Raw genomic sequence first — 13,816 nt, forward strand, 5'->3', positions numbered from 1 at the left:
AAAAAAAAGGTCATTACCTTAAATACAGTTGGTTGTAACCTATTTTGTTTTTACTTAATTGATTATTTAAGGTGCATTTTCGGTATACTTTTATTTTTGGACTATTAATAAAGTCAGATATAAATGTGAGAGAGAGTCAGTGGGAATATCAGTACGTTCCTATTGGTCAGTGTTAGAGGAGCTCAGCTTAGCCTGACAGTTAGCCTGCTTCTGACCAGGTTAGTTTCTCAGCATAAATTGCCACAGTGACTGAGCTTGAGCTATGGTAATTTTGCTTTCAGAAACCAAATCAAGTGAAAATAAATCAGAATTAGTGAAATAAGCCTGGCTTATTTGGTAAACTAGTTTCATGAAATAGCCCCCTGGTCACTAAATGTCATTTCAGGTTTACCCAAAATGCTGCACAATTAAAATATACAATTTCAAAAATGCTCAATATTATTTTCACAAAAATGACACATTATAGAATTGCTGATGCCATTTCATTTTGACAAAAACAAGAAGACTTCAGTCCTCAAATTCAAAGGACACCAAATGAAAGCAGTTTTTTTTTTTTAAATGCTTGCTATTTGGTTGCAAAAATTGGTTGCTAATGTAATTGTTTACCCAAAATGCTACACAATTAAAAATAAATAAATCTACAACATAAGTAAAACTTTGAGCAAATCAAAAATAAAAGATCAAATGAAAGCAAAATAAGAAACAACATGCTGAATATTCTGTTCCATAAAAGTACAGAGACAAAACCGTTCCTAATGTTGCTTGATAATGTTAGGAAAAAGGACCAGCTCACAGCAAGTTCTGTGCTCAAAAATAGACAAATGATTCAATCTCAAGTGCAGAGTATGTATGTTCCTCTGATTCTCCCCTGCTGTCAGGGCTCTTTTCTCAGAATCCTAACACAAAGCACAAAGCCTGCATTTTGACTTGTTCACCTCTCTCTTCGCCTGCAGGTCATGATGTTACTGCTTTTCCGTCAATTTAAGCAGGGTAGAGAAGTGTGAGAGGAAAAGGGGGCAAAAGAGACAGCTTTGAGAAGAGCACCACCTCCGTGACTCTTCTCTTATACTCCCTGCCAGGAAAAAAATACCCAGTAGCCTCTGCCTGCTCTCTCCTTCATTTCCTCCTTTCCCAATCTTTTCAAGGCCCACCACTCTTCCCATCGGGGCAGGGCGAGTGTGGGAGTCTGACAGGAACTTTTCAGTTGGAGGTTCGAGCTGTCAGCTCCCTCGGCCCTCCCGGGTTCCCCCAGGGTGCATTCGCTCTCACTGTAAGTAACGCTCTCTTCATCAGTAGCAAGATTTCTCATTCATAACAGGCCTCAGCTGCCAGTGCCGCTAGCCAGGACTTTGAAAAAGCATTAACTAATATCTCTTAGGTAGTGAGGGGTCTGTGTTCTATTCACGCAGGCTCTTTGTTCATCAACCTTTGATTCTGTTCTCCTGTGAACACCTCCTTTATGTTTCATGAAGTCGAGTGGGAGATTGAACGTGCCGCAGATTTTTAGATCCTGGTGTATACATACTCTCAACTAGTCCCAAGGACTTGTAATTCACGTAGCATCTCCAGCTGTGTGCCTTTGCTTTTGTATCTATCTGATATACTAGTCTCGCTTTCCCATAATTCCCAATAACATGCATTCTGGATTCTTTAGATACGGAGTAGGAAAACTTCACTCTTATCAGAGACTTTTTCTCATGGTTCATCTTTGTGGGGGTTCAGATGAGCTTGTGCACAACAAAACTCATTTTATTAATCAGAAAGTACAAAAATATCTAAACATATTTAAAATAAAGAAAAGAAAATTGGGTCACTCTTTATTTTAAGGTCCAATTCTCGCCTTTAACTCCGACGTTTGCCTCAAACTCAAGCTTCTTATTAATTGGTAAAGTGGCTGTTACGTTTAGGTATTGGGTAGGATTAGGGATATAGAATATAGTATTCTCTAAATATAGAATATTTAGAGAATACATTTTTTCCCCAGTTATCCAACTTCATAAATCTCACAAAATTGCTAAAATTCATTTGACCTTGTTTAAAGAAATCTTATATCTTTTCACTATAAGAAATGTGCAAACATACTCACAAAATACTAAACAAATACAAAAAAAAAAATTCAGTGTACTTGTCCACCCTTGTTTCCATTTCTCAACGATGAACTAATAACGAGCAATTTTGAGGAAAAGTGTCAGAACTTCCAAGTTCCCATTTTGCAAAAGCAGTTTCTTGAGAATTATAAGTGACGACACCCTGATACCAGAAACAGCATCCTCATGGGAGAAATGTAGCATCTAGCTGGAGGCACCTTGCTGGTTCTGACGAGAACACCTCTAGGCTGTTAGAAGGGCTTGTTCAGCAGTAATGATGAGAGAAGCCGACAGAGACAACACATGCACTACATGGCCTGAGATCTGTTAGACAACTGCACTGCCTCATAATCAACTAGAAGCTAAAATTGACACCGACACATTGAGATGGGTTTCACAAGTCCACTGGTGACCATAAATGCTGCACAAAGTGATCTCAAAACTATTGTCTTCATCTAAGTAAGGCTAGATATCGATTATATGCTGCCATGCTGCACAGATGAGGGTCACATGATGCTTTAGATAAGATTAATTTCTTCTTTTTTATGGCCAGTAGAAGGCTCACTGGCTCTGTAACCATTCGACTGCAGAGTAATAACGGAGTATAAAGGAGCGATCATGTATGCGAACATCCAGTGGAGCATTCGTACTTCAGCTTTTTTTTACTAGAGGACAGTGACAATACTATCATTAATGGGGTTCAAACTACAAATTAAGACCAATGTTAATTTGTTTTTAAGCAATAGAGACAAATACTATGTTGCTGTGGGATATAACAGATACACTACCGGCTCAAAGGTATTGGTTCAGGAAGATCTTTTGTTTGTTTGTTTGCTTTGAAAAACTTTTATTCATCAAGGATGCAACAACTGTTTTCAACAATGATAAAATACAGTATGAAGTGTTTCTTCAGCACCAAATCATAAGAATGATTTCTGAAGGATCATGTGACACTGAAGACTTTAGTAATGGCTTCTTAATATTCAGATTTCCCATCACATAAATAAATTACATTTTAAAATATATATAAAAATAGAAAACAGTCATTTTAATCTGTTACCACATTTCAAAATATACTGTATTTTTTTATCAAATAAATGCAGCCTTAAGTATAAGAGAATTCTTTCAAATCATTAAAAATAATCTTACTGACCACAAACCTATTTCAAATATACTACATGAAAACATAACTAATTTTAAACAGATTAAATGCCTCCGCCATTCATAAGTCAACACATAATTGTGACTGTCAATTTCAAATTTTCAATTATTTGTTGTTAAAAACAAACTTAAACTGATTTTAATGGACAAAAATATAATTTGTCGCAACCGTGTTGTTACTGCTTGATTCCTCCCCAATTATTTACACTTCAAACCTTTTTTTATTCTTTTTTCTTTTACATTGCAACACCCAACAATTTGGACCCTTTCTACAGCATGAGGGTAAAAGTGGTAAATTAGTAAATAATGCCATTCAATTTTCTGCATATTTACACAAACTGTGAGACTGACTTAATTTGTCAAAATGAACAGCTCAAGCCTCTTACCCAATTGTACAAATAAAATGATCAAACTATTTTTTTTTTTCTCAAACTTATGGTATTTTATGATGGCAAGTTTACCAACAATAGCTAGCTACAGTAACTGCTATTAGGCAACAACTTCATTTACACTAAATGTGCTACCCTGTTACTCATTCTAGTTTTGTTTAATACATTTTATTAAATTTTTTAATGTTTATTTCATGCAAATTTCTAGGAAATTACACAAATAAGGTTTCGAAATGCACTTAAAAACATCTACAAGTTTGGTAACAGGGTTGCCAAAATGGCAAACGTCAAAGGAATTAAACAGAAAATAAAACAGATCTTCTGACATTAGTTTGAACTCTTGATGTTAACAATTAGTTGACAAAGAAAAAACATGTTTTTAAGAGTTTTGGACCATATTCATGGAAAGTGCCTCATACAAAAGAAGCACATCTATACTGTGATAGAATCAGAATCAGAATCAGAATGAGCTTTATTGGCCAAGGACAGGACACAATAAAAGAATAATTTACAAATATCCAAATAGGCAATTTACACAGCAGCAAAAACACAATATATAATATAGACAACTATGTATGTACAGGTCAAGTATGTGCAAATAGAAATGAGAAATAAAAATAAAATAAATGAAGGGGAAAAGGCCATGATTACTGTGAAAGGACAAACACACTTCAGACTCATGACCGTGACTCTCCAGGGAGAACAGGATGGTGTATTTGAGTTTGCGTCCTCATTCAATTTCATATATTTACTTAGAGCGAGAGAGCTTCTCCTGTTTTTTTCTTTCTTACTGCATACCCTCTTTCTCTCTAGGGTTCTTAATGTTTGTCAGCTTCCATCAGTCTTCTTCTGATGCCTTCATGCAGACACACTCTCCCCTATTCTCACAATGTCTTTCACTCTCCGCAGCTTCTACCCTCATTCGATACGGCCTCCAGGCTCTTGACACGGCTCAACATCCTGACAGTGATCAACATATCCTGATATCATATAAAAGAAGCCCTCACAGAGAGGAGGTACCGCAAACACAAGAAAGAAAGAGGCACTGCAAATAAAAAAAAAAAGAAAGAAAAATACAAAAAGCAAACAGCAAGGCATAGGAGGATGACACTAAAAAGAACTAAATGTTCAGCGAACATGACGACTTCTTTAAGATCTACATTAAACTTGGTTTGCTCAGCAGGGGCCTTTCATAGCCAGCAGGACAGTGCTAGAAAACATAATGAAACATTCGGGTTTTTACTTAAATCACAAAGAACTGTTAGAACCAGGAACGTAGCCTTGGCTCCAATCGTTTCGCCTCTTGCTATGCCCTGCGGTTTCTAATTGAGATTATTTCTAAAAGAAACAGCCCGTTTCTTTAAACATCTGTCCAGAATTCTGTTCTTAGCATTTGAAGTTTTCTATAATGGCCAACAAAGCAATTCACAACATGCAAGAGCTACCCATGGTGTTACAGAGCTTGAATGTGAGGTTTTTTAATAGCCAGAGACTGTTGCAGACCACTAAGTGTATAGGCACAGGCATACAGGATTCAATTACATCATATTTACAGAAAAACAAGACATTCTGACCAAAATACAGTTTAACATTTCAGGGGTAAAGAATCATATTGCTGAAACTGAGTAATGCTAAAAGCAAACAGAGATGAGTGAGTCTGAGGTTCAAAAAGGAAGGGAAGTGAAAGAACAGAAGTGAAATGAAATTAATAATAAATATAATAAAAAAATTCCATATAACCCTTGCATGCTCTACTAAACTCTTTAACTTTGTTCTCACCCACGGGAGAAAAAGTTCAAGAAAAATATTGGTTTTGTCCATCTGATTTGCAGTTGTCCACTACATTTCACATGTTAAACAATACTGTATAGTGTATAGTATGGTAGTTGTCTTTTTTTTTAAAAGGATTTGAATGGATTTTTAAAATATGAACACATTCAGTCTTAATCATATGCCTAATATGCTTTAAAAAAACTAAAAAAAAAAATCACATTCAATTATCTAATACAAGATTCACAATTATTTTTGTATATTTTTCTGTTTCACGTAAATATTTTCTGAAGTCAAAATTTTTTCAAAACAAGAAAATTTGACAAAAGTTGATTAGTTTGCATCTCATTTATTATTATTTTTTGTTAAATGTTTAGTTTCTTCTTTACAACTTGCTCTTTCTCTGTCAAAACTGAAATGGTGCACTGGATTTTCAGCCTTTATGAAGAGTAAAGCCCACCTCTTTGATTTTATTGGCCATCTCAGTCATTTTGACATTTACTGTTAGACTGCTGAGTACGGTGGCTGAGATGCTGTAGCTCATCGTGCTGCAACTTAAGAAAACAAATGCAAATAGAAAAAGAAAAAGAACCAGCAAATTAAGTGTAGCAACCATTTTTTTGTATACCACATAGAACAATACCTACAATACACACAATGGTTAAAAAAAATCTAATGGGCAAAATCTGGTTAATTTGTGGTTACCATGGTTTAACGATAGTGAGAAAGGTTTTTTTATAGTAAAACCATGTTTAATTTAGTAAATTAGTGAGTTAGTAAATTTGGTTAATTAGTAAATCAGCCAGCTTACATAACATTGCAAAGTTATAATAATTGTGTTTCGTCTGCTTATTTAGGCTAATAATATCCAAAGAAGCTATTTGCCGCGCATTTCTATATTTTTGACCCTGGATCACAAATATTTTGAAATTGAACAATTTTTTGAAATTGAGATTTATACATAATATGAAAGCTGAATAAATAAGCTTTGCATTGATGTGTTTATGATTTGTTAGGATAGGACAATATCTTGCCGAGATACAACTACTTGAAAATATGGAATCTGAGGGTGCAAAAAAAATAAATCAAATCAAAATTGAGAAAATCGCCTTTAAATTTGTCCAAATTAAGTCCTTAATTTGCATATTAAGAATGAATATGATCTTTACTTAATATGATTTTTGGTATAAAATCAAATTCAGTCATTTTGACCCATACAATGTATTGTTGGCTATTGCTACAAATATACCAGTCAGTGCTACTTATAACTGGTTGTGTGGTCCAGGGTAACATTTGGTTGTAACATTTACAGCGTGTTTCTGTGTTTGGTTGTGTTGTGAGCGTATTTGCAGCACATTTTTCTGTTTGATTGTGTTGAGCGTATTTGCAGCACGTTACTCTACTTGGTGGTGTTCTGAGTATTTGCAGCACGCTTCTGTATTTCATTGTGTTGAGCGTATTTGCAGCGTGTTTCTGTATTTGGTTATGCTGTGAGTATTTGCAGCGTGTTTCTGTATTTGTATTGAGCGTATTTGCAGCGCATTTCTCTACTTGGTTGTGTTGAGTATTTGCAGCGCGTTTCTGTATTTGTTTGTGTTGCGAGTATTTGCAGCACGCTTCTATATTTGATTGCGTTGGGCATATTTGCAGTGCGCTTCTCTACTTGGTTGTGCTGTGAGTATTTGCAGCGCGTTTCTGTATTTGGTTGTGTTGTGAATATTGGCAGAACGTTTCTGTATTTTGTGAGTATTTGCAGAACCTGTGTTGTCAGTGATGACGATGTTTTTTTAATTTGCTGGTGTTTTTCTATTTGCCTGTTTCTTTTCATTTGCAGCATGTTGAGCTCTCTCGGCCACCGTAGTTGAGGCTAACCAATCCAAAAATTTAACATTTAAACATTGTCAACAACAAACAGATCAGTACATAATGAGGTGCTGCAGAACAGCCTCAAGAATATCAAATATTAAGGGAACAATTTGGCTGTGTCTAATTATTGTCTAGTGTTTACAGCCCTGAGCAACCACACCCACAGTGATATTTCAAAATTTCAGCTCTACATACCTGTATAGGGAGAACAAACTAATCTACCTGGTAAATAAAAGGTTTTGGATTAAAATTCAAAACACACAGTCAATAATTTTCTAGGCGTGGTAGGTTAAGGTTCGTCCCACACAACTGGTTTTGGTGATATATTTCTGATGTGCAACTCTATAACAAAGTGATAAATAATGAGAGCACTTGTTTTTTCATGTACCATCTGAAACTGATCCTAACAAAAACTGCTCAAGCAGACTGCTGTTGCTATGGTAACCTCCTCAGGCAAAAACATCTTGTCTAATTCTGACTAACTTGTAATCTAACTTCAGAATCATTTTTAGAAACTGCTGTATGCTGTTGAGACATACTTAAATACACACTTCTAAGATTCCTCGAACATCTTGTATTCCTTTGGGCCTTAATTGTGAGGGTCAGATGTCTCAAACACCCCATAACTCACACCTTCACCCTGCCAGTGCGCTAGTAACTCGCTGTGGATAAAAGAATCCCCTAAATGACAAATTAGTAATTCGTAGTTGTCGTCCATTACTACATCTGATGTCCACAAGTCCTGATCCAGATCTCTGGCAAGCAACAAACCCAATGAGCCAGATAGACACTGGTTTCTCCATTCTACCTCTGCAAATAGATGGCATAACCACAGTCCATTATTTGAAGAGTTAATTAAATCTTGTGGTGACGGTACTAAATAAATTGGCTATTTGAAGATGCCTAATAAAAACAAGGGAGCTCCCAAGCCCCAAAGGAGAAGAGCAGCCTCCCTCCTGCTGAGCACAGCAATGGGAACAAGTGAGCAAGGGAGAAAGCGATAAACAAGAGACAGAAAAATAGTGTAAGCGATCGTGCGAAAAAACCATGGTGAGTTAATGCGGCGAAGATGAGAGAGCGAGATTAATCAAACATGTAAGGAAGACGCAGCCTGTAAATTAAGGCAGCAGGAGAGGTTTGAACTTCGCGCATATCCTGGAGCTCACTTCATCAGTCTTCATTAAAAACAGGCAGGCCGCGGCACAGCTCAAGCTCCGGCCATGACGCCTAGCAGCTTGAAGTGATTCTCTGAATTCTTCCAAGGCCAGGTTCTCTAGTCACGCTTGGGAATGTGGCCCACAGGGTAATCGAGGACTTTCCTGATTGTAGAGAGTGCGGAGAGGCGGAAAGAGAAATATTGGGGTGAAATGACAGAGTCGGTGCAAGGCAATTTTCGGAGATGTTCTGTCACAAACTTTACTCTGGCTGAGGGGGAATTTAGATGAGAGAAACACGAGCAAATGGACAGCAAATCTTTCCCGGCGAGGAAAAAAAAAACATCTTGTAAGGTATTTAAAGTCATGTTGGAGCAATTTTTAAGATTTGTGCACAGGGCAAGATGGGAGCGAGATTACACAGAGAGAGAGGGAGAGAGAGAGAATGTGCTAGAAGGAACAGTGAAGTGGTCGAAAAAAATGATGTGGCGCTTTAAAAGCTTCCCTGACGGCCGACTCTTCAAAGCTTAGCTGCACCAGGATACATCTGTCACCCCTCACACCACACACACACACAAAACCTATAGAACTGCCTCGCTGCCTACATAAACAGCATTCAAACTGAATGTGAATCTCATAATTAAGTCTGTTACGTGCACTTTAAAAGTTTACTTTCAGTCAGACTGAAACAAACAAAAGCTCTTAGAAATATCAATGTCAGGTACACTGTCAGAAAAAAACAAAAATTGTACCTTTAGGGGTACAACAGCTGGTGACTGGGGCAACTTCGTACTCGTATATACTCCCATACAGTGTGTTTTAGTACCTTAGAACAGTAATATGTGCCTTTATGTTACTACAGAGCAAGTGACAAGCTGTTGTACCCCTAAAGGTACAATTTTTGCACATTATTTTGAGAGTGCAAATGCATTATTTTGTTTTTTGTGAAGTCGGACTAAAGGCTCGATCACACCAAGAATGATAATCATAACGATAACAATAACAATAACTATATTAGTGCCGACACCAACACACAGTAACGTTCTGTTTATTTCTGTCGTCGTCTTTAAATGTTCAAGCTATTTAAAGTCAGATGGAATCTGTCAATAGCCCCTTTCACACAGCAATCCCGGTTAATTACCGTAAAATTGCCAGAATGACTTTACTGGTAAATACACAAATATGCTGTTCACACAGGCAATGGCGTTCTGGCTTTTTACCAGTAAGAGACCATTCACACATCAACACCAAATACCAGTAACTTCTGTGATGTCAGTCATCGGAAAGGCTCTTTAAAAGCTGCGCTGTTGTCTTCATTCGCCCACATGAGTAGGAGAAGCACTTTCATTTCAACATCTGTCTAATTTGACTACATTTTTGAAGTCTGAGTGACAGGCATAAGGGGATGATCAAACAGAAAGCGTTTTTGCTCTTATAACCACGAGATGTGCATAATAGTATTCAGTTGCAGAGCCGTAGCACTGATGAATCGAAAAGAAGGCTGGGTCTTGAGCGAAACATGTTGAAAAAGCAGCGAGACAGTGCAATGGTGTCCATTTAGGGCATATTTACATAGAAAAACAAATAAAAAGCAGCAGATCTCACTGTAAACAGTACAGAGTAATCACGTCATCTCCATAAAAATTTTATGACCGGCCCGAAGCAGACTTCATTCGACAGCGCATTCTGACATTGTATGTGCTCATAAGTTATCTCATTCTGCATTCACACAGAGCACATTACTGGTAATTTACTGGTTATGATACAACTTCTCGTACTGGTAAAATAGAATTACCCAATATTTTTGAAAAGGTCCTGTTCACGCATAATCTCTTAATGGTAATTTACCAGTAAAGACTGTGTGAAAGGGGCTAATGTTTTTATCGTTCAATAGCATGTTGACTTTCCTATTCTCAAGGAATTAGAATGATTATTAACACTTCATAGTTATCGTTAAAGTTATCGTCCTTGACCTGAACAGGCCCTAATGTGACTGTAGTTCGTCATATATATACTGTAGTTCAACATGATGCTCTATTAAATAATATTCATTTTCATGTCAAAATTAAAACCTTTTTTATCTTATTTCTGAGTTTCACAATGTATTCTGGGGTTTCCTTCCTGCAAAGGGAATTCTGCATCAAGACTTTGGATGTCTTATGATGCAGCATAATTAATTGCCTACATTTTGGAACATTCTTCATGTCACATGCTTTTGATACTTTAAAGGATTAGTTGACCCAAAATTCTGTCACTCTAAATTCTGTCATCACCCTAAAGTTGTTCAAAACCCATAAGCACCTGCTCTTTCATCTCAAAGCTGAATTTTGATTAAAAGATTCTTTTTATTTTTGTCTGTCGGTGAAGCAAGAAAACATTTGGTCCACTGATATATGTATGTTTTATGAATCATTTTATTAGAATATTAGAAATGAATTTGCTAAAGGCAACCAGGAAAGCTATGTAACTAAAGTTTATTAAATTCACTCACAATATGTGGACATTCATTATTAATCTTACGCCTCATATTCTGTCAACGGCTCCGTTAGTGTTTCTTGTCTCATCACATTGACAATTACGAATTACATGAATCACATACAGTAAATTATATATTTTCAATTCAAAATATGGAAATTAGATCAAGTTTATTATTTTGAATCCCTAATTAATTATTCCAGTCATTTACCATTTCTATTGTAAAACAGTTGTCAAATATTAAGTCATTTTACATGCATTATAACCATCAACTGAAGCGTCGGTCTAGAATTCATGCTTAGCTCACCTACTTTAATTTGATTGGACATCTTCAAACATTTTGACATTGATGTTAATGAGAAAGCCAATGATCTTGGTGTTACGCAATAGCCCTGCAGCACTAAATTACAGGATTGATTTCCACAACTTTTATTATATACAAAATAGGGACCTTAATGCCAGGCATGATGGTGAGTAAAAGTTGACCATTTTAATTTTGGGGGTTAACAATTAAATCCTTCCCTTTATAGGCAGCTCACTAGTTTTTACACACTACAGTATAAATATCCTTGTTTCATCCCAAATAAAATCCAGCATTCTGAATACTCTCCGATTAAAGCAAGCAAAACAAAGACAGATTCTCTTAATAGTCTCCAAAACTAATTTCTGAAGATGCTTACAGGAAAAGCTACTTCCCTAATGGTTTATGTAAACACATTTATTTTATTCAGGCTGATTAAGTGCAAACACTCCATGACAACTTCTCTCATCTGCACCCCTCCCTTCCTCCGAAAGCGGCAAATCAGAAAACAGTGAGGTCTGCACCCTTTATCCAAGAGTGCCATTAGTGCCATTACTTCAACTCTGATCACATTATGCTAAATATAAATACATATTATACGTGCATGTTAACATCTATGGTCTAACGTGACTCATCCAGTGTGTTCAGGTTTATGTGTGGGAGATTTTAAAAAAAGGGAATAAAAACTCAAGATCTTCAAAATGGAAATGTTTTAGCTCCAGCTCACTCAAGATCTGATCAGAGCCTCAGATGGCAGCCAGCATGATGGGTGACAAGACCGTGAAGTGTCTGCTGCTCAGATGTGTTTCAAAAGAACAACACATTTAACAGAGGGAAAGAGAATCCATAGGTTCCGTCACGGAAATAAACCACTTCCCGTCTGATTGCTTACTCTGTCTCAGTTTGTCACGTCAGGCTTCCCGTGCTCCTGTCATGCTTGCTTTTTCAAAGGAAGTTATCATTTTTGGCACAGTGCGCTCTGACCAGGAGCGTAGCTGGCATTATATGAGGGCAAGGAATACTGAGCCTACTGAATATTAATTAGATGCTGCCACATAATTAATATTCATGTACATTTAAGCTGCATTTTATCTAAAGGAACTGACTGAAGGCATGACATTTGCTCTAAAAAAAAAAAAAAAAAACATTTGACCAGACACTATTATAACGCCACACACAATTTCAGAGTATTTCTGAAACCACAGCACCTTTAAAGGTGCAACTGAAGCGATTTCCAAAGGTCTCCACTGATTGCACTCATGCTGCCCCTGATCGTTTATGCAAGCACTGTTGTCGAGAAAGGGCTTACCTTGACCCCCCGGACACGGAACTCCGCTAAAGCTCGGCTCATTTTGGCAGAGGCCGCTGGAAGATCCTTTCCACTGGCGATGACTTTCACCAGGAGGGAATCGTAATGAGGGGAGATGACAGCACCCTGGAAAGCAGATGCGCTGTCCAGCCTGATACCCATGCCCTCTCCACTGCGAAAGACCTGCCCAAGAGAAAAGAAAAGGATGGTCAGAATACAGATTTAGATTAATCTTCTTGTACATGCTGGAGGGCCTGCACTTGAAAGAGTCAGGATTTAATACTAACGACAATATTTTAAAAGGTACACAGCAAACGCCCTTTTTGTATTTTGACACTTTGCCTTGATTTAACACCTTTACGTTTTATTTCTGCACATTATTTTCACACTTGAGGAAAAGTCATTTAAGATAACTAAAAACAGTCTATAGGTAACTTACACCAGATGCAACGGACACATCATAATTTACTAAATTAATCACACCTATTATAATTAATACAGTTGTCAACACTGGAAGAATGAATTCCCAGAATTCACAGCCACTCCTGCTACTTAATTTTTCCCAGCCCCTCTAAAATAAAGTTTTTTTTTAACATTATATAAGAAATACAATATATAAAGTATGATTACATAATAACAACAACAAAAGCCAGCTCAAGATTTTCTGCTTGTTTCTAACATTATACACAGTTGCAGAAATTATTTTAAACTTAATCTACTTAAATGGGTTATATGATGCGATTTCAAGTTTTCCTTTCTCTTTGGAGTGTTACAAGCTGTTTGTGCATAGATAAGAACCCTGAAGTTGCAAAGACTAAAAGTCTCAAAACCAAAGAGATATTCTTTATCAAAGTTAAGACTCTGCCACGCCTCCCTAAAACAGCTCATTCAAACACGCCCCCACATGTCTACGTCACGATGTGGAAATATTTGCGTAATGCTGCCCAAATGTGCAAACAAAGAAAGGCGGCGTGGTTTCAGTAACCACAGTAGTGTTGAAGCAGCCAGGGACAGGGAGATGCTGTGTGTTTCTAGGTGAAAGCAAAAGCACTTTATTTGGTCTTCCGAAAGTAGATGCATTTAGGAATCATTAAGATTATATAAAATAAATAAATAAATAAATACATTTATTAATTACAAAATATTACAAAATTATATTTTTTGCATTGAATTTAATGTGTTATGCATTTAATAAATCATGACCATAGGTCATTACACAAAAGCCAGCTGGTCTTCTAATTTAAATAATCTTTTTTACCCAAGTTCTAATTTTCCAATCTCTAATCTTTATATAACAGATGCAT

General features: G+C 36.6%; 1 protein-coding gene across 1 annotated transcript in view; it reads right to left on the reverse strand.

Moving 5' to 3' along the window:
* LOC306856095 (pyruvate carboxylase, mitochondrial) overlaps nt 1–13,816 on the reverse strand; it is a 163,602-nt gene that overhangs the window by 45,906 nt on the left and 103,880 nt on the right. Inside the window, exon 10 of the mRNA XM_079395116.1 lies at nt 12,513–12,695. Within this exon, the coding sequence (XP_079251242.1) occupies nt 12,513–12,695 (183 nt within the window). The remainder of the gene's footprint in view (nt 1–12,512; nt 12,696–13,816) is intronic.

Source organism: Barbus barbus, assembly GCF_936440315.1.
Source record: "Barbus barbus genome assembly, chromosome: 36".
Classification (NCBI taxonomy): domain Eukaryota; kingdom Metazoa; phylum Chordata; class Actinopteri; order Cypriniformes; family Cyprinidae; genus Barbus; species Barbus barbus.